At 35.1% G+C, this 25,881-nt stretch overlaps 1 protein-coding gene and 1 long non-coding RNA gene across 9 annotated transcripts in view; one reads left to right on the top strand and one right to left on the bottom strand.

Moving 5' to 3' along the window:
- Positions 1 to 1,786: 1,786 nt before the first annotated feature.
- On the top strand, positions 1,787 to 20,655 carry LOC128557036 (zinc finger protein 37-like). 7 transcript variants are annotated; one of them, XM_053543507.1, is made up of 5 exons: positions 1,788 to 3,493; positions 7,055 to 7,164; positions 7,528 to 7,600; positions 11,829 to 14,396; positions 19,397 to 20,655. In XM_053543507.1, the coding sequence occupies exons 4-5, from the start codon at positions 11,888 to 11,890 to the stop codon at positions 19,657 to 19,659; spliced, it is 2,772 nt and encodes a 923-aa protein (XP_053399482.1). In that variant the 5' UTR covers positions 1,788 to 3,493; positions 7,055 to 7,164; positions 7,528 to 7,600; positions 11,829 to 11,887; the 3' UTR covers positions 19,660 to 20,655. The 7 variants fall into 7 exon arrangements, with proteins under 7 accessions (XP_053399500.1, XP_053399511.1, XP_053399485.1 ...); XM_053543517.1 differs by having other exon boundaries at positions 7,091 to 7,164; XM_053543525.1 differs by lacking the exon at positions 7,528 to 7,600 and having other exon boundaries at positions 1,787 to 3,493.
- LOC128557041 (uncharacterized) overlaps positions 9,143 to 25,881 on the bottom strand; it is a 38,007-nt gene continuing 21,268 nt past the window's right edge. The window contains exon 3 of one of the 2 annotated variants that reach the window (XR_008371003.1): positions 9,143 to 9,696. This is a non-coding gene — a long non-coding RNA (uncharacterized LOC128557041). Of the gene's footprint in view, positions 9,697 to 18,313; positions 18,958 to 25,881 lie in introns of those variants that run through there. The other variant, XR_008371004.1, reaches the window with a different exon arrangement.

Raw genomic sequence — 25,881 nt, forward strand, 5'->3', positions numbered from 1 at the left:
CGCGTTTCAAACTTGTTCATGTTAAAAGAAACAAATTGACTTTCCTTATGCAATACATCTGATCGTAGGATTTCATCAATTTTACATTTCTATTTGAAAGAATTAATGTTATGTGAATTTTTGAAAGCGGTTGACGTGCGCAGTAGTGAAACACAGTAATACTGGTTTAATTGCAATCAGTAACCTAAAACCACAACAAGGAAAATGTTAAAGTTTACTTATCTAAAGAAAGTTATCAAGGATGACTCGTCCTATAGATGGAACATACACGTGTCTTGATTCCCTGGTCAACATCCAGATTCGGTCAATACTGCTGGAAACAGTACCAATTTAGTAATCACCAAGAACAAAAGTAAGGACGTATCAGAATCTCTGGCACTGTTGTCAGACTTACATACCATTGCAGCACTAACTCCCTGAAAGCAGTTCACATTTCAACATTTTTTTATTTTATCACGTAAGGACCTATGTGTCTGAATAGATAATGAATCTGATTTCAAATCAGTTGCAGTGAGCCGCTGTGGCTTTGGGTGTAGAAATTACACTTGAAAGCCACCAGCTGGCTAAAGGAAGGTTGATAGTTCTACCTAGGTGCCTACCATTGCCAGAAATAATGCCCTGGGTACACTTTGATTCTTCCTCCATTATCAAAAGTTGGAAAGCATTCAACTTCACAAAGATGGTCGTTGCAGAACTTCTTGTACGCATTTTAAAATAAGAACAAGATAACTTGGCCATCACATATATCTATTTTTCTCTTCCAATCAGTTATTCGCATCTGTACAACATGACCGTCCAATATATTTCTATACATGGTACACTTTGATTTTGGATTTCTATGTTGGCGATAATAACCGTTGTCCGATAAAACACCAATAAACGTGACATGGCCTTTCTAATGTAGCTAACTAGTTTTGAGAAATATGCATGAGTTCTAGAGAGGAAGCACTGCACGAATATTATGAGTATGATCGAAAAATAAAGATTTTACAAGAATTATTGTAACACCCTTGTCAAAATTAGCTTAACGCGGTTGTTGACAGTGACTATTCATGTGTGTCAAAAATCTTTCACATTGTGCAGATTGCTGGCGTTTTATTTCCACTTCAGGTATCGCGGTGGAGCCACTCTATATTACCTACAACTGCTGACTAACACGTTAAACCGATTTTTATAGTGGTGCTTCAAAAATGTGTTTTAAATAAAATTCATTAAAATTTTGAAACAGTGTATATGAATGAATTGATTTGAAATTTTCTTTTCAAAATAGGTGACATTAATCCTCGTACATGGTATTTTTTACTTTTGTTAACCGTGCAAAACTTTTGCCCTTGAGCTTCTAGAGTGAAAATGCATCACATCCTTGAAAGCTGATAAGTATTCATTAATCCAAGTAATAAAATGTTATATTACAATTAAAAGATTCTTCTGTTTTATGGGAAAAAAGGAACTAATGGACATTCACAGTTGTTAAACCATATCAAGACTGATGTACACTTGAAGATATGATTTTCTAGAAGGTTCTATAAACAGGGTATTCACACTATTTTAAAGTCTCGATTAGTCTGGATTTTTCCAGAATCTTCTTTTTATTCTTGGTTATACATGAAACTGCTGGAACCTTCCATGATGCTTTAAATAGGAAGCTGTCTGAATATAGGGCAGAACCTAAGGTAAGATCTTTTGATAAACTTTCCTGTATTTCTTAATAGCAAAATATTACCTGTTTCGACATTTAACATTTGATGGATATATATATATATATATATATATATATATATATATATATATATATATTAACATTGTGGATTAAAATATTGTCTTTTAAGAGAGGATTTATATTCTTTGGGTGAAATTTGGAATCAATACTGACTGAATTTAAATATTACCAGGACAGGATTTGGACTATTCTTGCATATTAGATCGGACTTTACAGCAAATTAACATTTTGATGTATGTGAATGGTTACATTTCATAATAAACCTTGCTATTGTTAATATTTGCTGGTTTGTTTTTCTGATACTTTTAGAATTTTAAGTAACAATAACACTTAAATGGTACCAAAACCAAGACTGATCTGTTAAGCATAATGTAATTGTTAAAAGCATAACTTTGATACAAAAAAAAAACACTTATAAATCACCTAACTTATAAATAAAATATAAGATTATATGAAAAACTATAATAGTTGACAAAAGAATATATCAATAGAGAAAAAGAATTGTTTCATTTGCCCCAGAGAGTGTACCTGTCTTATCTGTGGTTCCCAAAAGTCCTCTTCTTGCAATGACCTTTCATTTACCACCCAATGCTCGTAAACAGCAGGAAACCGCTTTTTAAAAGTTCCTTGCAAAAGAATCTCGGAGTGATATTTTGGACATATTACTCTGTTTTAATACTAATATTGTTGATATCTATTTCACTTCCTACATCTATCATGAAGCTTAATGCTCCGTATAGTTTGTCCCCATAAAAGAAAAATGGAATTGTCCAAAGACAAGCTGTGCATTTCGGGTATGTCTCAGACTTTTGTAAATTTGTGAAACAATGAACATAAGCTCTGTAGAGCTTTTTGAGCAACCCTATTTTAAGAACATTTAAAACCAATTATACCTTACCCCCAGCAATTAGCTGGTACCTATTTACAGCTGGGCCGACTGAGGCAATCGTGATAAAGTGCATTGCCCAAGGACACACAGCCATGGGAGTAGCCGGGAATCGAACCCGGGGCCTTCACCCCGTAGGAAAGCGTCTTAGCTCTCTCGACCAATGCTTGACTATATTGATATTAAATGTCAGTCTAAAAATGTGCAGGCTAGATCTCCGGCGCATTTATCTCCCCAACTGTCCTCGTCTAAAAATTAAAATGGTACTGTTTGAGCTCCTCATTAGTTTGTGTCATTACGACGGAACTTATTCATTATCAACCTCTTCATTATCATCCACTGTCTTTCAGGTTAATCTGTGCAGTCAAAGGCCATAATCACTCATTCTTCATAGATTTGTAGTACAGCCGAATAGTCTCCTAATTCGTATCTTTCTACCAAAACCCTGCATGGGCACTTTAATGTTATTGAAGCATTGGCACAGTCTGGTCTGTTTTAATTTTTAAAATTCCAACCAATCTAACAATTTTCCATTTCTTTATTATTTGATCTGAATCTTTTTTATCTATTCTAACAATCTTGTATGACTTAACACCCTAAGAGACAGTTTATAACGCATGTAACGGAAATTACATAAATACCGGACCACTGAAATACCGTATACTAGATCTGAAACAAACTGGACTCTGAACAGTTACTTCCCTTTAATTAAAATACGCCATTAAAATTGATAACGAAGTTAAGAGTGTTTCCCCGAAATTATACTTTCCGAAACAGCTCCATCCTTGACAATCAATGACAATAATTATAACCTACACAGCGAAAGTAAAAAAAACATCGAACAGAGAAACTAAACCTCTTCAGCATGTGTCCTTTCTGTACTAGTGGTAGGTTCATTTTGATTTGATGTTTTTCCAAGTAAAGGACTAGGCGTATAGCAATATCTTCAAAACACAGAAATATTTGATAAACGAACAACATCTTTACCAATAATCTACCAGACCATTAGACAAGCTTGCTCAGGGTTCTAGCCAGGATTTTCTGAAGGCATGTTGCAGAAGGATATTTTTGACGAGCAAAGGGGTGGGTGCGGGAGGGGTGTCCCCTCCTGCAGAGGGGTGTCCCCTCCTGCATGGGGGGTTTGGGGTCACCCCAGAAAATTTTGTGTTAATACAACTCATTTTGGTGCATTCTGGTGCATTTCAGAGTGAAAAACATAGTGGTATTTTCAGTGATTAATAAGCATCATTTACATGTACAACAAGAAAAGATATTAGGTCATAAAAATCCTATGGAGTTATTTGCTGAATGACAATTAAAAGTTCATCAATTTTAAGTTGCTAAAAATGTTCATTTACTATTTATTGTACATAAAACAACACAATTTTAGCATTGCACACAGATCTATTTGTATTTTAAAGTTTATGTCTTCTATTTCTGCGGAGTTTATTTGCTGAAAACTTATCCATTTTAAGTTTTTGAAAATGTCAACTGTTTGTTGTACATACATGTAAAACAACACGATCTGAGACTGCCATCCAGGGAAACGCTGGTTTCCATTTTGGATCAATGCCCGATTTCATTTGGCGTGGCTGGGAGGGATTCTGAAATTGTGACCGGGGCTTCCGTGGCTGAGTGGTTAAGGTCGCTGGCTTCTAATCACTTGCCCCTCATCGATGTAGGTTCGAGCCTCACTAGGGGCGTTGAATTCTTCATGTGAGGAAGCCATCCAGCTGGCTTACGGAAGGTCGGTGGTTCTACCAAAGTGTCCGTTCGTGATGAAATAATGCACGGAGGGTATTTCAAACTTTTCTGTACAAGTTCTATTTTGAAAGTGACGACAGAAAACATTAATTCTTGCATTTTCTTTTCGATATTCCGCCCGAGAAAACACATTTCATACATGTGAAAAACATTAATATTATGGCGATAATTGTTCAAAAGCATTTTACCGTGTTGAACAATTTTTGACTTAATTCCTTACATTGTCTTTCCTTGATTGCGAAAACATTCTGACGATACTTGTTGAATCATCTGTCATTATATCTAATGACATGTATAATCTTAAAACTTGCGAAAACAGTCACTTTCATGTACACATCACAAGATACCGCCTGTCAAAGGATTTAAAGGCGGAGCTACGATGAAATTTACGTCACACGTTCCACATATAGGAAGCTGTCATTGGTTTATCGGTTATCTTAACTGGCATCGCTTTACCTAAACTATCGGGTAGCACGTGGAAGCTTTTTGAATACACTATCGAATTAATCGGTGTGTTTATTGGGATGATTTTATGACATGTCGCTTCGGCAATTAAGGGATGACGGGGGAAATAAGGGATGTCGAGTATACAACTCAAAGTCTGAAGGCATGTCGCACGCGACAGGCGATAATAGCCTGGCGAGAACCCTGTTGCTGTCGCTGAGTGGCTGCTTTTTATATTCTGACTTCTGCAGCCACCGCAAAAAAAAGTTACAGTTTGACCGTCACAATATAAAACAAACTGTATACGTCGGAATAGTTTGACTACCTGACAGTTACATTTTCTGCCGTATTGTTCCCTGTGATAAATACTTGATTTTATTCTCAAAAAAGTAATAACCTTTGTAAAGAAATAAAAAAAAACAATTGCTGAAATTTTGAAAACTACATATATGGCCCAAAATGTGCACCTCTGCGTAGACTTGTCCATTTGTAATTTCTTCTTGGTCTTTGGTAACCAGGGCTCTCGCAAGTGGGCGACTTGAGCGAAAAAGGCACTTTGGAACTTCAGACTTCGCTTAAATCTAACCTCAAAGTGAAATGTAAGTCGCCCGATTTTCTTTAAAATCTGAACTTGTTAATTAACGCTACCCGGGCTGTTGGCAATTTGCATTGTGTCAAAATGAGTGCTGAATACACAAACACACGCGATAGCATAATTTAAGCTCCACCTACTTCAGGTACTTGCGAGATTTTTCCGAGAAGTGTGAAAGCGAATCAAATTATCTGATATACCAGAGTCGATTGTGTTCAGCCAATTAGCGCCGCGGTTATGTCTTTGACACTTTGCGTTTAATTGTTAACATGTTCGAGTGCAAAAAAAAATGTTTTTTACAGGAACTGCTGATTAACCTGGCGGTTAATTGGAGTGTCCTACACAATTATTTGTTATCTATGGTAAAATAACGACATGTATTGTAGAGTCAGTGTACCTGGTTTCGCACACTTTTTACACACTTCTTGAAATAAACTGAAATATGTGGAAGCAATTTATTATTTTGCATTTTCAGGCAGAAGAATAGATACATGGCTCTTTATTTATGCACTAGGTTATTCTTCATGTGATAACTGCTCACCACTGTTAGCTCTCCAATATAGCCAGAAAATGACCCATTATTCGGACATATTTGTACCCGGTTTCGCACACCGTGACTAAAAATTCTCTAATTCTTTGTACAGTACGGATATTGGTTGAATCGAAATTGCACAACACTGAAACTTCTGTAGAAACTGTATTTTTAGCTGTCATTATCATATGTCGCTATACCATGCACAAACGAGGTACCCTCAGTGGTGTCTAATTTTATGCTGTCTGGGTGATACTTTTACTACACTTTTATATATCTTTGTCTTTTATCAGGATGCCTGCTTGTCGTTTAGAAAACTATAGGAACTTTCAAAAGGAGACCTGGTCCCTTGATTTCACCAGTTTAAATTTCTCTTGGCAAGTATTTCATTACAAGAAACGGAAAATTCTTTGGTGTGCGAAACCGTGAACTGTGCGAAACCGAGTACACTTACTCTATTAACTATGTTAAATTGACTACCATCGATTAATTGATTTGAATATGTATTTCTAGTTTACACAGTTTACTTTCAGTTTTATTCGAGTGAGATACTGTTCACCGAGGTGGTGAATCAATGTTAACAATAAACAATTCATACAAGATATAACCAAAATTCGTCAGGTTAAATTTACAGCATCGGCCTGAATTTTGAAAACGACTTTTTTCAGAATTTTGTAATGAAACAATAACCACTGTATGGGAATGATCTAACTAAGAAAATCAATACCGGTAGTCTCATCTGAATGTTTTTTTATCTGAAACAAGAAAATTACAGCCACTTTTCGAATCACTCAACAGCATTGCAGTAGGAAAAGTCTTCCCACTTCTCTCTAAATCAGCTTGAGGGAGAAGTGACTTCTTCCAAAAAATTGGACCTAGCTAGACCCCTGGGTAACCTCTGGCCACCACTGGTAACCAGTCAGTTTTATTAACTTTTTACTCTTTTTTTATTCTATAAGATATAATTATTTAAATGTCTGTGATGCTGTTTTATTAACCTTTAACTTTTGTAGACCTACAAGGATGCAGTATTTATATATTTTCAAGGATGCAGTATCTATATATTTTCCTAATTTTTTTCTTTTCTCCTAATTGTATTTTTTTCTCGCTGTGTAGGTTATCATTATTGTGCACATTTTGGGCCCTATCTAGAAATATTATTAAACTATGTTTAACATTACTGCAAACACATCAAAATGAAGATATGTAAGAGTGATTTGAAAATGGTGAGTTTTGAATGGTGCTGAACTGTCTTGAAATGTGCCCCCTTTATGAAGCTCTTTTCTGGAATTCAATGTATATATTGATCAGTAAACTGACAGTTGTTGTGTAGAGTAATATACATGTTTTATATGCTATTCAATTTTCATGAGAAACAATCTTTTTTTTCTATGATTTGATGTTGTTTGATTTTTTTCCTCAAAATGTGAGGCCAAGTCTCTTATGGGTGGGCCGGTGGTCTAGTGGTAACACGCTTGACTGTCAATCCAGAGGTCCGGGGTTCGAATCCCGGTCGAGGCACTGGAAATTTCTGAGATGCTCTTGAGTGTCTCCCACCTAACTTAGAGGCCTTTACTGTTTTTTTCCAGGAAAGACGGCTTCGCATGTACCAGTGCTATACACCGAGCACGTTAAAGAACCAGACTGTCTATTCGCAAAAAGGTAGGCTAAGTTAGCCGGACAAGTCTGTATCTAAAAAAGATTCTCTCTCTCTGTACTGGGGGCTTTATCTCACTCTGTCCCTCTGGTCAAATAGCTCTGTGTCTGTACTAGTAGAGGATGAATTTTGCGCCCAGTGTGGCTACGTTTGCTATAATGTAAAGCGCCTTTGAACATGTTTATCATGGAAAGGGCACTATATAAATATGGTATAATAATAATAAGTCTTAATAAGATTTTGAGATGCTAATATGAGTATATGTTTATAAAAAGAGATTGTGTTTTGCCAAATGAAATCTACTGATGATTTTTAGTAGTCTGAATTAAAGTTGTGGTATGACATATTTCCTAGTTAACATTTTTAAGCATATGAAAACCTGAGACATTGCATTATGAATTCAGTCGTGTTAATGGCATTTTATATACATAGAATAAAAGGATGAAGTGTTCTAAATGATGTTATTAACATATTACCAAAAATTCCCAATTTGAGTATTAAAGCAGTTTGGGTCTTTGTGAACTTGACCTTGAGTTAAGAACAATGGTACTTGGCCAGTCAGGTGAGTGATAAAGTGCTACCATGTCCCCTTTTTTTGCATTTTTGCGAGCATCTGCATTCATATTTACCGTACATCTGCAAATTAGGTAATATATCAACATTAACACATTTTCAGATGTTCTTGTCTGCTCTATAATCATAAATGGGAAATTATATTATAAAGCCTGCCAGGCTGTATTTATTACCTTCACAAATATACACCTTTTATAAGTTGATAAAAGGCCTTTTGAATTAATTAAATCAATATTTAAAGATATATTATGCCCAAATTTCATATTGGAGAAATGAACAACTACTACATTGAAGCAACTGTTATAAACAAGGGAGAGTATGATTAACTTTGTTTATTATTGTAACATTAAAATTGTTGGACTTGACTACCTGGTGCACTTAAATATATAGAGCGAAACTGTCATCTTTAAACCTGACTATGTAAACACAAAATAAACTTTTATGTTTATGTGTGTATGTATTAGGTTAAAAATAGCACACAATCAATTTATAACTTTCCGCAGTATGAATGTGTTCTACCACTAAAAAGACTAACATATGACTTGATAATACTATGACATTTTAAATAATTGTGGTTTATGTTTAGCCAAGTTGTAAATACACTTGCTGAGGATTTTCAACATTTAAAGGTAATAATTATATAAATGATATTTTAATGAAAGATGAGCATAGTTAATGCAGTGATTATCTTTAAAAATAAACTATTCCATTTGGGCTAAAGATCTTTAAACAGTTTTGCACAGTCTTACACTGTTGGATGTTAAGGGTCACTGTAACCATCCTAACTCTCATACAAATTTGCAGTGGAACGAACATTGTTACATATATCAAAGTTTACATTAAGTTCATGGGTTTCTTCTACTTTTTAATTTTTGCTGAACATCAATTTTGTATTTATAGGTCTGTTACTAACCATGAAGTGCCTGTTCTGTTCTGTTCTCTGCAAAAAAAAAATATGATAAAAGAAAAAAAAATTCAAGAAGGAATGAGTTTAATGCAGTATAATTCTGTTCTTGTAGAATTTGTCAAGTTATTTTGATGTTGATGTTGAATTGAATGAATAACATAATTAACAGACAAGGTAGTCCAGCAGGTTTATAATTCAGCATGCTTGTAATTCAGCATGTTTGTAATTCACCATGTTTGTAGTTCAGCATGTTTGTAGTTCAGCATGTTTGTAATCCAGCAGGTTTATAATTCAGCATGCTTGTAATCCAGCAGGTTTATAATTCAGCATGCTTGTAATTCAGCATGTTTGTAGTTCAGCATGCTTGTAATTCAGCATGTTTGTAGTTCAGCATGTTTGTAGTTCACCATGTTTGTAATCCAGCAGGTTTATAATTCAGCATGCTTGTAATTCAGCATGTTTGTAGTTCAGCATGCTTGTAATTCAGCATGTTTGTAGTTCAGCATGTTTGTAATTCAGCATGTTTGTAGTTCAGCATGTTTGTAATTCAGCATGTTTGTAGTTCTGCATGTTTGTAGTTCAGCATATTTGTAGTTCAGCATTTCTGGCTCAGTTCTTCTTCTACAATGTAGAATTTGATTTAAGATAGTTCTGCCTGTATGGTTAACTGGAAGTAATGACGTAATGTCATTTATTGGGATAACATAGAATTAAGCCTCAGGATTCAGTAAAGGAAATGAAAATTGTTTTATGGATTCATGGCAACCCGTGAAGAAATTTATTAAAACAGCAATGTTTATAAAATATTATATCAAAACTTTTCATTTGTTAAATAATTCCAAAAATGTCTTAAGATCAGTGTGTGTAGGGATCTCTTTTTACCTATGGGCAATACCTCAAAAACAAGCAGACGGACCTATACATTTTATTTGATCATGTTATAGACCTGGGAAAGTATAATAGAGTATTGGTAATAATATATGACCTTCAGAAGTTTCAGTAAAATCTACATTGTAGAAAAATTCCTATTTGCGAAAAATTATCAAAATTGTGATTTTCTCATAGATACCCATTATCAAAACTTGCGTGAAGTATCAAGATTTCCAGTCAGTCTAGCAAAATATCAAGCACACAGGCCTATGTTGTTTCTTTGCTGGTTATCCTTGAAGTCTACATTGTAGAAAAGATTTTGGTCCGAATGTGCAGAACTACCTTAACCCTGATTTTTTTAAAGCACCATGGTCTGTAAGAGATTGCAGGCAAGGAGAAAAACGATGTGGTCCTGTTTTTGTAAAAGAAGTTTACAGGAAAATCTCAATTCTGATGTCAGTTTCTTGTGTTTAGAAATAATACAATGTAGATTTTTATGCTCCCCGAAAGGCGAGCATATAGTTGCCGCTTTGTCCATCTGTCACACTTTTGTCCAGAGTATAACTTGTAAAGTATTAATGGCATTTGATTGAAACTTCACATAATCAGAGAGGCCATTGAGACAAAGTGCAGTGTCAAAAAATCATAACTCTACCTTACCTATTTTTTTTATTATCTCTCTTTATTATACAAAATAAGTCTTGTCTGGAGCATAACTTGAAAAGTATTATTGAAAGGCGGAGGGATACACATGTAGTTTGGCATTGTCTGTCCATCTTTCTGTCTGTCCAGCCGTCTTTCCATCCATCCAGAGCAATATGTATGAAGTGGTTTGGGATATTTAAATATAACTTCAAATACACTTTCACCACTATAGGGAAATGCGGCCTGTCAAGTTTCAGTCAGATTGCCCAAGTAACACCAGAGTTATGGCCCTTAGAAGTGTCTAGTGTTATAATATAGGGTACTATAAATATGGCAGTTTCTCAAATTCTGCTTCATAACTTGTGACATGTTTGACTTAGAACTATGAAACTTAAATTTGAATTTAGATCACTATTATGTGGTAGTGCACACTCAGTATTGTCAGGATCTGTTTAGTAACTTCAGTGTTATTGCCCTTTAATTGTTTAAAAAATCAGCATACTTGTACATAACAAACTTACCAATTGGTAGAATTTGATTAAACTTCTTTTATTTTTTTTTCCATGAACATTTATTATCAACATGATTGTGATGTTGTTTTCCCATTACCCAGTCTCCCCCACTGCCCTGGTCACATCCCTCCCCCTCCCCACATATTTTATTTTCATCTTTTTTTAAACTCTTAATCCTTCCATGAATATTTATCAACATGCAAAGTTGTACCCTTCCCCCCACCTCGCTCTACCACCCAGTCAACCCCACCACAGGGATCATGCACCTTCCCCACTCCCCCTCCAAAAAAAAAATTTTTTTTATTTTCCATAAGTATTATCAGCATATCAGCATGTGAAGTTTTGTACCCTCCCCTGGTCACCTTCCCCCCCCCCCCCCCCCCCTCTCCCAACATCCTAAACTTTTTGCTGGATATATTTTTTTGCCATTCCTCAACACAAACCAATTCGGCGTGAGATACATTTGTTTAGTATTGATTATTTGGTACTTTGTGGATTTCCCTGTTGAGTATGTAGTTAGTACTTATAAGCAGTGAATTTTCCTGTTGAGTATTTAGTACCTATAAGCCATGGATTTTCCTGTTGAATATGTAGTACCTAAGCAATATGGTGCCCAGTTTTAAGCAGACTTAGTGATTTGTTTAAGTGCAACACCATGTAGTGTAACATAATACATAATGAAGTTTAACATGTAGTGTAACTGTTATGTTTTTTTTTACTTTTCAGATACCGAGACTGTGATGCATTAAATTTACTTGACTTTGTATAAAGGACAAAGGGCAGAGATGCAGAGTGCAACCTTCACACCTCCCTTTCCAAATTATCATAATTGTTTAATTCGAGGATTACCTATCAACAAACCATTTAGAATACATTATGACATTAAAGACAGAGATAGTCAAATTGGATCGTTCGTCATTTTACCACTTCAGTTCACCATCCAAGGAAGTGAGCTTTTAGATCTCACTGGACAGACTTTAAGCTCCACATCAAAATCACCTGAAGAAAGTGCCTGTCAAACCAAGGTGCTGGATACTTTAAAGAACTATATAAAGAAACAAAGTGTTTCAAATGAATGTGGAAAAGTTTTGACTAAAGGGAAGGCAGCAGCGTTACCAAAATACTCTAGTGACTTCACTGGTCAGTTTAATAAGAATAAACCTGTTAGTTCTCAGAAAGAATCCCAAGCAAACCTTAGAGATAACTATAATCAAGATATTAGTTGGTATGACTCCAAAATCTTACCAACAGAGCCTACTGACAGAATACAGTTTGTAGTGTTGGATCCAGTTAGTCAAAAGATTGGTGTTAAAATGATAAGTAAGCCTATAAATTTAAATGATGCAACATCATTTTCAAATTCAAATCCTCAAGAAATTCATGGAACTTCTGATGATACAGGAACAAGGAGGCTTTCTGGTGATGTTGAAGCAGATAGAATTCAGCCTGAACCTGTTGTCAGTGCCAAAGATGACAAAGCTGTTGGATCATTTTTTGTAATGGTGGATAAAAGTAGCTCTATCTCAACAAATAATACTAGTAAACCAAGTATACTATTTAGTGATGATGATATGGAAATTAGTAACAGTGACAGCGAAGCCTGTGACAACTCAAACATTACACAAAAACAGCATGACGATTCATTGAATATATATCCTTATGTAAAAATAAAAACTGAAACAGATAGTAGCGAGTATGATAACTTTACAGTCTTACAAAAGTCAGATGCAGAGAACTGTATTATCAAAGTTGAACTGAATGAGAATGGTATGCCTTTGAAAACAGAGGATGTGGATGAAGTGGATGTAGTGAATGTAGAGGAGCAGGGAGAGTTTGGTGTTTATAGACTTAAAGATACATGTACATATGATCAAGTCTACACAGGAAATAAAGTTTATGACATGAACTCAGCCTTTGGTATATCTCACATAACAGATCAGACTAACACTCTTAAACACAGGTACATGAAACAAAGAAAATCGAGTAAGAAATTAAAAGATGGATGTACCATCAACAACTTATATGTCAACAATTTATATGTCAGAAAGAAAAAGCCAATGTCTGTTGATGAAGATGATGCAGAACTGAAGGAAATGCAGAAGCTGAAGCTAGTAAAGTTGGGAGCTGATGATGGCAAAACTGCAGATGATTCATGTAGAAGAAGTTCAAGACTTAAATCTGTAGGATTTCGACCAGATTATTTAAATGTTGAAAATAAAATAGATGAATTCATAGCTTATGTAGGAGGAGAAATCGAATTTTCAGATGCTGAAGATGAGGGAAAAGATGTAAATGCAGAAAATATTTCTTTAGGTAATGAAGAGGTTGGTAAAAAAATCAGAACAATGAAAAAGCCACGGAAAAAGAAGAAAGAGTGTGATGACATAGACTTTGATCCTGAACATGAAGAGTTGAGTTTCAGGAAGAAATACAAAAATAAAGACAAAAATAAAGCTGACAGAGAAAGTGGTGACCTAAATGATACTAGTGACAGTGACAACAGTTGTAGTGATAGTAAGAAAGCTGATTCCAGCAATATTAATGCAAAAAAGGCGAAAGAAAAGAAACCTAAACGGGAAAGGATACAAATGAAGCTAGAAGACCATCAAGACAAATTCAGAATTGAAACACTTGATTCAATTGCAAGAAAGGACAGGGGAAAATCAAATTTGGAAAAGTCAGTAAAGGTTTATGTTTGTACTTTATGTAATAAGTTTAAAAGTGCAAGTGTAGAAGGTATTGAAAGCCATTTGGAAAATCATATGAATGGGAAGTTAACTTGTAAGGAATGTGGCTTCTATGCAAGCAATTCAGGGCAACTTTTTTCGCATAGGACACAAATGCACAAGCATTTATTCAATATATGCCCAGAGTGTGGGAAGGAACTAAGTCGTAGACATTTTAAAACTCATTTAGGATTAGCTCATAATAAACCCCAGTATGACTGCACTTATTGTCTGAAAGATGGTCAAGATGTGAAGAAATATTTATCACTTGATCATTTACATAGACACCAAAAGGAAGCCCATAAAAACATGGGTTACACATGTGAGAAATGTGAGAAACTGTTCTTTCGAAAAGAGTTTTTTGAAGATCACAAGAAAATATGCATAGGTAGGAAGGAAACAGACAGTAAATTTTGTGAGAGATGTGGGAAGAAATTTTCAAGTTGTACAAGTCTAAGAATACATAGGAACACAGTTCACCTGAAAATAAGAACATTTCAGTGCCCAGAATGCCAGTATTCTGCTCCTAACAGAACAAGTTTAAGACATCACCAATTAGTTCATGAAGGTAAGATACTTTTATGCGTATACATAAATAGTGAATCTACCACTGCCAGTAGTTTATATAGTGAATCTACCACTACCAGTAGTTGCAGATTAAGGAATTTCCGTCAGAGGTTGTGATTTCTCTAAAAATAAGGTTGTTCCAAGTTTTTGATCATACCTCAAACTGCGGGTGGGATTTCCTTACCAATAACTTAATGGGTATGTAAGATTTATTTTCCCAGTGTTTTGTTTACCATTATTTTCATAGTTTTTAGCTATTCAAAGAATAAATAGAGCTATCCTACTCAGTTGGCGTCGGCGTAACACCTTGGTTTAAGTTTTGTAGCTGTTTCAGTAACATTTTATAAAAAATACATTTCCTACTTTTCAAAATATTACTTCATTTCCTAAAGCAATATCTTTCTAAAAATGTTAAGAAATTAGTTGAATTAATTACAAAAACAAATTCTGCTCCATGCAAGTGTTTCTCCTACTTTTTCTCTCTTGATGCAAGAAAAATGTAAACAAAAGGGAGACCACTACTTCCAACAAAGGGATAAGTTTCGGAATGCATAATTAGCAATGTTTTAGTTACTTCCCCTTTAGTGGTGATAGTAACAGAAAATGAATAATTGCTTCTCCCTAAGAATTTCATAACTTCTGTTGGGCATGTGCAGTCACTGGCACCAGAACAGAAAGAAAATGCCTCTGTACATGTTATACCTTACCCCTAGGTATTCTATAAGAACCATGGTCATGAAGGGGAAAATATACTGACCTGTTTCAATCGTACATTTCTCAACTTAAACGCGCAGTTCGGTGAATGGGTACCTAGTATAATGAAAAGCGATAATTTATCTTCCATCGTGCACCAGTCACATTGCCTCAATATTCCATATTGCTGAGATTATCAACATATTTTATGCTTTCGTCAACGTTACAGAAAAAACTTGCTTGACCTTCCTTAATGAACATCCAGTCTAGAGGTCACGGCAGTGTGCACATGTTTGGCGATATGTAAACAAACAAAATCAGAATTTAAAAAAAAAAATCACAATTTTACACTAAAACTCGAAATGATGAATGAAATTCATCTTGTATATGATCTTAAATTTGAAAACGTACACTGGTCTGCATCTGTTCTATTTATTTTATTCATTTTACACATTTATGCTGCATTTTCACATTTTAGCAAACACGTGTAGTAAAATGACGATTTTGTGTAACGTTGAAATAACTATAAACTACACGTTGTTTTTCTAAGATCAGATGTATTGAAGAAATGTGACCGGTACACAATGGAAGATAAATTACCACTTGTTTGATATCCAAAGTACACATTTACCGAACTGCGTGTTTTAGGTATGAAATGGGCGATTGAAACGGGTTAGTATATTTTAGTATATAGAATACCTAGGAGTAAGGTATAACATGTACAGAGGCATTTTCTTTCTGTTCTGGTGCCAGTGTATGCAGTGAGTACTTTACGATTGGAAGTTTTGGAGGCAGATCGCTTGTAAATGCGAGATGAAAATGATTTTATTTCTGCAATAACAAAATATGTGCAATGTAATCTATGATCTGTAGAAATTTCCTTTTGTTTGCTGCTGTATTAATGAAAATCAAAAATCATTTCCAACTTTTTATGTTACTAAATAAAAGCAAAGTTTCACCGCCGAATTTGTTCTTAAAGAACATGTCTTTTCTACCGAAAAAATCACAAGTGTATATATGAATTTTCAAGAGAGCAGCACTTTCTACTTTCAATCGGCAGCTGCCATATTTGTTTACATTAAAGGTCAAGGTCATTGAAATACCTACGTTTTGCATACCAGTCCTTATTTTGACAAAGTCTTTTGAGATAAAGCTTGAAACTTTCAACACTTGTTTACTATCACCATTTTCAGTTTTAGGCAAGGGTACATAACTCCATCAAGGATTTTGACTGAATTATGGCTCTTTTAACTGATAAATCTTGGTTAAGTTTTTCGTATCTGGTGATATTTTGTGTAAAGTGTTTGACATATGGCTTTGAAACTTTTATCAGTAGTTTATTTAAACAGTTTCTATCTGTTAGGCAAGAGTGCATAACTCTGTCTACAGTTTTGGCTGAATTATGGTGTTTTTTGGTCTTGGAAATTGGTTTAGTTTTCGTACAAGTCCACGTTTTGTCAAAACTATTTGACATGTGACTTTTAAACTTATTTACATATGTATATCTTTCTGTTAGAATTTAGTTTCAGCTCAGTAACTTTAGAATGTTTTGACTATGATCCTCAAACTTAAAATGCACATTGAACATGGGCAGTGCATGACTGCTCTTGATTTTGAGATCAGTTGGTTAAAGGTCAAGGTCACAGTGACTGTTAGTACAAAATTATATAACCTGACAGTAACATGAGAATGCTTTGTTAATAAGAACTATTTGATACAAACAAAATACTACAGCTGTTCCATTCGGTTCGAAGAAATCAATTTCCACACATTTTTACAATGGAGACTGATTAAGACAAAAATGAAATGCTGGTTTCTTAAAGCAAATGCATGCATAATACGGGTGACTGCTATATGCCTGCAATAGCTACTGAATGTAGTTTAATCAGTTGTATGTTTCAACAGTCTGTCAACTACTGAACTAGTAGAGTAATACTGTTTCCTTGGCACTTGCTGGGATACATACATATGGACTCCAGAACTGAGGTATCAGTCTTGTTCATGTACTTCTAGATGGTATGTTTAGACGTTATAATACTGTAAAATCATTAATATTTGTGGGAATTTTTTTTTTTTTTTTTGGTTGAGGCAATCCATGAAATTAAATACCAACAAATAAGTTTTCCCTTTCATTCTATGTTCAAAAGTTGAAATCCACAAATTCTTACCCTAACAAAAAAGCTGTTTAGACAAGAACTGCAAAATATCATGCCCATAAAATTGAATGGAATTTACAGTAGTTGTGAAAGTAATGTCTAGTTATGTTAATTTAAAGTAAAAGAAAGCTAGGTCTGTGATATCTCTTCAGTTTGTCCAATAGTTTGGCTTGTCACCTTTTAGGGAGCTATTAGAGCTAAAAATAGAGAAAATTCTTTGAATGAAGCATGTAACTGATGATCACTGATATTGATCTGTAGCAACATTGTAAGGTCTTCTCTTTATTTTGTTTAAGGTTTAGGAGTATATCACCAAAACACAGAAATATTTTATAAACGAATAACATCGTTACCAATATTTTACTTAACCTTACATGTTCTGCCGTACTGTCCCGTACTGAAAATATTCTGAAAAAGTTGTCCCCCTTCGAAAATGAATGCCATTTGTAAAGAAATAAAAATAAACAATTGCTGAAAACTGTGTTCCACTTAATTATGTGAAATTTCAACACTCGCATGCGATTGCAAATAAATCAAAACTAACATGTGTAACAGTTCTTTGAAAATGGTGAATTTTTTAAGGTGTTTGACTGCCCGGAAGTGGGTCCCATTTAGGCAGTCTTTTTTCCCGAATTCAATGTTTATATTAGTATACTGACACTTGTTTTGTTGTTTTTGTAATGATAGCGTGTATATTACTTATATTACTCTACAAAACAACTGTCAGTATACTGATATAAGCATTGAATTCCGAAAAAAGAATTGTTTAAACAGGCTCCACTTCCAGATAGTCAAGCGCTTTTAAAAACTCACCATTTTCAAGGAACTGTTACACATGTTTGTTCTGATGCATTTGTAACAGCGTGCGAGTGTTGAAATTTCACATTACTAGGTGGAACACAGTTTACAGCGATTGTTTACTTTTATTTCTTTACAAGTGGCATTTATTTTCAAAGGGGGACAACTTTTTCAGAATATTTTCAGTACGGGACAGTACGGCAGGACATGTAATGGTCAGGTAAAATATTGGTAACGATGTTGTTCATTTATAAAATATTTCTGTGTTTTGGTGATATACTCCTAAACCTTAAATGGTTATGCCTGGTCCCTTTTAGAAGCGACCAGAGCTAAAAATAGAAAAGAAAGCTTTTGAGGTACTTCTTCTCATAAACCAACAAACAGATCTTCACCAGACTTTGTTCGTCTGTAACATCCTTGTATGGTTATTTCTTCTTTAGTTTGTTCAAAAGAATTTACTTGGCCCCTTATTGACTCACTAAGGCTGGAAGTAAAAAAAAAATTAGATAACTTTTCATCAGAAAGCTAGCTATGTAGAATCAATGTTTATTCCTCTATCAAGCTTATTCAGATGGTCCATTTTAGGGTCTGCCAGAGCTTAAATAGGAATTAATAAATAATATACAGTTAAACTATTTCTTCACATGAACTAATTGAACAAACTTGGTCTGTAACATTCTTATATTGTCCTCTTTCAGTTCTGTTTGGATGGTTTAGCTTAGCCTCTTTTAAGGGTTGCCAGAGTTAAAAGTAGAAAAACTTTTTAAAAACTTCCTTCCATGATCCCCTTTTTTGCATTTTTGCATGGTTTCGTTCAGTTAGTTCTGCTTAGCCTTCTTTAGGGGCATCTGTGTTTAGTCCTTTGTCAGTGTTGTTTAAATTTGACCTCTTGGCTTCTTATAGGGGCCACCAAACCTAAAATTTAAAAATCTTTTATCAACTTCTTCTGATGAACAGACAGATGGCTATTCAGCAACTCTTATTTGTAGCAGCCTTCTATAGTCCTCTATCTTCTTGGCAGGCCAGCTTTAAGGGGTTACCACATTTGAAAATAAAAAAATAATACTTTAATGAGCTTCTTAATGGATGTTCACCAAACTAGGTGAGAGCGACATTCAGAGGTCATGGTCCAGCTCCTATTAGCCACTTTGGACCATTTGGGCCATTTGCATTGTATTTTATTATTGGTTCTTGGAAAATTTAGAATTTTAAAGCTTTTCCCTTCATGCAGTTGGCATTTATTTACTAACATGAGTCATATTTCATGTTTTTGTTCTCATGTACAGTCTTTATGCTCATTTAAGCTTGTTCCCTGTAGATTTGTGATGAAAGAATTTCTTGTTTATGCTTACAGGAGTGCATCCATTCCAGTGTGACCAGTGTTCCTTTACTTGTGTTCAGGCTTATCAACTGAAATCACATATGCGTACCCATACAGGAGAGAAACCATACAAATGTACACAATGTAAATATGCTGCAGCTTGGAATGTACAGCTCAAGGAACATGTCAAAGTTCACAGTATGGAGACGGCAGCTATGTGTCACAAATGTGATATTATGTTCAGAAATGAAAAAGCACTTAACCTTCATGCGAAGAAAGAACAGTGTATGTTATAGAAGAGTTCTTGAAAGGTTTCAGTTGCTGCATGAAATATCATTCTGTATGGATAAACATCCCCATATTTTTGACCAGTACTTTTACAGTCATGTTCAGCTGTACAAACTGAAATTACATGTGACTACACCTTACAAATATGAACATTGTAAACATGAAACAGCATAGAATATGTAGTACCAGATACAGACTCAGTCTAGATTTACACATACTTGGGTAATCTAAATGTTTATTTATATATTTATTTCGCAAATGCCCTCTCCACTCCCATCCTTTTAGTCAACCTGCTAGTATTAAGTACAAATATAATTTCAAAGCTGAAATTTTCATAGCAATATTAAAGAATTGTTTGACAATCTTAAAACAAAGTTACTAATAAATCTGTTGTTAGACAATTCCTCAGCCTTTTCAGTTAAACCCAAACCCACCCCACCCCCTCACACCCTATTGTCCTCTATGCTGTGGTCTCCTAAAAGCCTATCAGTTGACCGTATCCCGTTTTTGGCATTTTTTGACATTTGAAATTTTATACTCTATTGTTATGATTTTTTGACATTTGAAATTTTATACTCTATTGTTATATGCTTGATGCTTTATTTAAGATTTTTGCTTTTCTTGTTATTGTTTACTTATTTAAGGAATAAGTGTTACTTATATAGAAAGCTGTTATTTTTGTATAAAGTAACTGGTTATTTGGAAAAAATATATTCTTTTAACCAGACAGAGACATGTGGGGCCATAGTCTCCAGGGGCAGTTCTGTTGAGGCTTTTGGTTATCAAGCAAATCTTTTTCTAAAGCAGCGATTTTAAATATTTTACCACAAGAATTTTATTGTTGAAATAAAATTGTAATCAAGAAAGTAATGAGTGTGCAAGTTATTTTGAATGTGCAAAAATGTAGTCATAACTGATATAGGAATCAATATGTTATCATTTCATTAAGCTTGCTTAGTTGTATCAGTATATTTGTAATAATACAAAATATATTTACATACTTTTGGAGTTTCTGTAATAGCTCTTTGAAATCTGTTATGGTCATATTGAGATAAATATACATGAGGAAGAAATTTGGACAGTTTCTCCAATATCTTAATGATACATTACCTGTAGGGTATTGTGTAGAAAACTTGTCCTGCCAATTCAGGAAATGTTTTGAAAATCTTTAAACCAATGTCTTCTTCTAAATCATCATATTTTGTAATTACTTGATGGAAATATTGCTTGAGTGACCACCGACTAAGAGTGTTCATATTCTTTGAATTCATTTTTAAAAAATGACTGCAAGAGGCAATTTAAGTAGAAAAATCATCAAATGACCTCATAATTATTGGTCCATGTTTTACATCTTTCTAAAGGTCTCTGATGTAGTGGTATGATCGCTTATAATTTTTAATTTCAATTTTGTGGCCAATAATATATTTTTATGCTCCCCGAAGGGAGCGCATATAGTTGCCACTTGTCTGTCCTTCCATCACACTTTTGTCCGGAGTATAACTTGAAAAGTATTAATGGCATTTGACTGAAACTTCACATAATGATAGAGGCTATTGAGACAAAGTGCAGTGTCAAAGAATCATAACTCTACCTTACCGAGTTTTCAAATTATCTCCCTTTATCGAATAAGGATTGTCCGGAGCATTACTTGAAAGTATTAATGGCATTTCATTGAAACTTCGCAAAATGATAGAGGCCATTGACAGGAAGTGCTGTATCAAAGAACCATAACTCTACTCTACCTTTGAGTTTTTTAATTATCTCCCTTTATTATACAAAATAAGGCTTGTCCAGAGTATAACTTGAAAAGTATTGATGGCATTTGATTGAAACTTCACACAATCATAGAGGCCATTGAGACATAGTGCAATGTAAAGAATCATAACTCTACCTTACCCAGTTTTTGAATTATATCCCATTATTAAACAAAATAAAGCTTGTCTTAAAACAGCATTTCATTGAAACTTCATTGAAACTTAAAAAATGATAGAGGCCATTGATGGGAAATGCAGTGTCAAAGAAAGAACCGTAACACTATCTAAACTAGTTTTTGAATTATATCCCTTTATTCAGTTTTCTTCTTTTTATTATGTCTCCCACCCACCCATCTGGGGGAGACATATTGTTTTTTCCCTGTCTGTCCGTCCGTCCATACGTCACACTTCATTTCCGATCAATAACTAGAGAACCATTTGATCTAGAACCTTCAAACTTCATAGGGTTGCTGGAGTAGACGACCCCTATTGTTTTTGGGGTCACTCCATCAAAGGTCAAGTTCACAGGGGCCTAAACATTGAAAACAATTTCCGATCAATAACAAGAGAACCACTTGACTCAGAGTGTTGAAACTTCATAGGATGATTGGTCATGTAGAGTAGATGACCCCATTTTTTTTGGGTCACTCTGTCAAAGGTCAAGGTCACAGGGGCCTGAACATTGAAAACCATTGTCGATCAATAACTTGAGTACCACTTGACCTAGAATGTTGAAACTTCATATGATGATTGTACATGCGAAGTAGATGATCCCTAATGAATTTTGGGTCTTTTTGTTAAAGGTCAAGGTCACAGGGGCCTGAACATTGAAAACATTTCCGTTCAGTAACTTGAGAACCACTTGACCTAGAATGTTGAAACTTAATAAGATGATTGGTCATGCAGAGTACATGACCCGTAACGATTTTGGTCAAGGTCAAGGTCACAGGGGCCTGAACATGGAAAACTGTTTCCGATCAATAACTTGAGAACCTCTTGATCCAGAATGTTGAAACTTCATAGGATGATTGAACATGCAGAGTAGATGACCCCTATCGATTTTGGTGTCACTTTGTTAAAGGTCAAGGTCACAGGAGCCTGAACATGGAAAACAATTTCCAGTCAATAACTTGAGAACCACTTGACCCAGAATGTTGAAACTTCATAGGATGATTGAACATGTAGAATAGATGACCCCTATTGATTTTGGGGTCAGTCTATTAAAGGTCAAGGTCACAGGGGCCTGGTCATGTAAAATCATTTCCGGAAAATAACTTGAGAACCACTTGACCTAGAATGTTGAAACTTAATAGGATAATTGGACATGCAGAGTAGATGATCTCTATTTATTTTGAGGTCACTTGATCAAAGGTCAAGGTCACAGGAGCCTGAACAGTGACTTGAGAACCACCAGGCCAAGAGTGTTGAAACTCAGCGGGATGACTGGACATGCCAAGTAGATGATCCTTGTTGCAGCCAACAATCAGTGTCTCTTTGACTTCCGCTCCTGACTTCTTGCCTATAGGGCATTGGGGGAGACATGCGCTTTTTTACAAAAGCAATTTCTAGTTATTAGCTCACTTGAGCAATGCTCAGGTGAGTTTTTGTGATCGCTCGATGTCCGGTCTGTCTGTCAACATTTGGCATGTGTATGCGATAGAGGCTGTATTTTTCAATTGATCTTCATGAAGTTTGGTCAGAATGATAACCTTGATGAAATCTAGGCCCAGTTCGAAAATGGGTCATCTGGGGTCAAAAACTAGGTCACTAGGTCAAATCAAAGAAAAACCTTGTGTATGCAATAGAGGCAGTATTTTTTTAATTAATTTTCATGAATTTTGGTCAGAATGATAACCTTGATGAAATCTAGACCAAGTTCGAAAATGAGTCATCTGGGGCCCAAAACTAGGTCACTAGGTCAAATTGTAGAAAAACCTTGTGTATGCGATAGAGGCTGTATATTTCAACTGATCTTCATGAAATTTTGTCAGAATGATTGCCTCGATGAAATCTAGGTCAGGTTTGAATATGGGTCATCTGAGTTCAAAAACTAGGTCACTAGGTCAAATTATAGAAATATTTTGTGTATGCCATAGAGACTGTATTTTTCAATTGATTTTCATGAAATTTGGTCAGAATGATTGCCTTGATGAAATCTAGGTCGAGTTTGAATATGAGTCATCTAGGGTCAAAAACTAGGTCACTAGGTCAGATTATAGAAAAATCATGTGTATGCAATAGAGACTGTATTTTTCAATTGATTTTCGTGAAATTTTGTCAGAATGATTGCCTTGATGAAATCTAGGTCGAGTTTGAATATGGGTCATCTGGGATCAAAAAGTAGGTCACTAGGTCAAATCAAATAAAAATCTTGTGTATGAGATAGAGACTGTATTTTTGTGCCCCCCCCCCCCCCCCATGAGTGGTGGGGCATATAGATTTGGTCTTGTCCATGCGTCTGTCCGTGCATCCGTCCGTCCGAAGTTCATGACGCGCCTAGATCGAAAAGTATTTGATACAAATTGATGAAACCTTGCATGAGTATTTATCATGATATGAACTTGCGCACCTCCTATTTTTCGTCTGACTCCACCCCCTATTTTCAGAGTTATGGCCCCTGAAATAGTCTAAAATGCACATTTTCACCTTGTGACATGCCTAGCTCAAAAAGTATTTGATATAAATTGATGAAACCTTGCATGAGTCTTAATCATGATATGAACTTGCGCACCTCCTATTTTTCATCTGGCTCCGCCCCCTACTTTTAGAGTTATGACCCCTGAAATAGTCAAAAATGCACATTTTCACCTTGTGACATGCCTAGCTCAAAAAGTATTTGATAGAGATACATGAAACCTTGCACGAGTCTTGATTATGATATGAACTTGCGCACCTCCTATTTTTCATCTGGCTTTGCCCCCTATTTTCAGAGTTATGGCCCCTGAAAAAGTCAAAAATGCACATTTTCACCTTGTGACATGCCTAGCTCAAAAAGTATTAGATATAGATACATGAAACCTTGCATGAGTCTTGATTATGATATGAACTTGCACACCTCCTATTTTTCATCTGGCTTTGCCCCCTATTTTCAGAGTTATGGCCCCTGAAATAGTAAAAAATGCACATTTTCACCTTGTGACACGCCTAGCTCAAGAAGTGTTTGATATAGATTCATGAAACCTTGCATGAGTCTTAATCATGATATGAACTTGCGCACCTCCTATTTTTCATTTGGGTCGGCCCCCTATTTTCAGAGTTATGGCCCCTGAAATAGTCAAAAATGCACATTTTCACCTTGTGACATGCCTAGCTCAAAAAGTATTTAATATAAATGGTTGAAAACTTGCATAAGTGTTTATCATGATATAAACTTGCACACCTCTAATTTTTTGACTGGTTCTACCCCCTATTTTCAGAGTTATGGCCCCTGAAATAGTAAAAAATGCACATTTTCACCTTGTGACATGCCTAGCTCAAGAAGTATTTGATATAGATTCATGAAAAACTTGCATGAGTCTTAATCATGATATGGACTTGCCCACCTCCTATTTTTCATTTGGGTCCGCCCCCTATTTTTAGAGTTATGGCCCCTGAAATAGTCAAAAATACACGTTTTCACCTTGCGATGCACCTAGCTCAAAAAGTATTTAATATAAATGGTTGAAAACTTGCATAAGTGTTTATCATGATATAAACTTGCACACCTCTAATTTTTTGACTGGTTCTACCCCCTATTGTTAAAGTTATGGCCCCTGAAATAGTCAAAAATACACGTTTTCACCTTGCGATGCACCTAGCTCAAAAAGTATTTAATATAAATGGTTGAAAACTTGCATAAGTGTTTATCATGATATAAACTTGCACACCTCTAATTTTTTGACTGGTTCTACCCCCTATTGTTAAAGTTATGGCCCCTGAAATAGTAAAAAAATGCACTTTTTCACCTAATTATGTGCCTAGCTCAAAAAGTATTAGATGTAAATTCGGGAAACCTTATCGTAATGTGAACTTGCACACTTGGCATTCCTCTTGAGAATCTTAGCTCTTATTACAGAGTTATGGCCTGTGAAATAACCAAAATAGTTGATTTATTTGTTTGTGATGCACATAGCTCAGAAAGTAAAGGGCCTAGAATAATGAATCCTTTTCATAAAATGATTGTTGAGGCTATACCCCATTAAGACTGCAAACATTTGAATTATTGGCCCTCATTTATGACAAATGTACCAGTGGGGGGCACACCCTGGTCTGAAGATTGCCTTGATAAAATCTAGGTAAAGTTTGCATATGGGTCATCTTGGGTCAAAAACTAGGTCACCAGGATATATTTAAGAAAATAATTATTTAAATTCAAGATACATTTTTGGTCCATTCTTAATGAAAATTGGCCAGAATATTTGTTTCCATGAAATCACTAGGTCAAACAAGCTTATACTGTTATGGTGTGTTTCTCAGGTGAGCGATCTAGGGTCATCT

Source organism: Mercenaria mercenaria, chromosome 1 (assembly GCF_021730395.1).
Source record: "Mercenaria mercenaria strain notata chromosome 1, MADL_Memer_1, whole genome shotgun sequence".
In the NCBI taxonomy this organism is placed as follows: domain Eukaryota; kingdom Metazoa; phylum Mollusca; class Bivalvia; order Venerida; family Veneridae; genus Mercenaria; species Mercenaria mercenaria.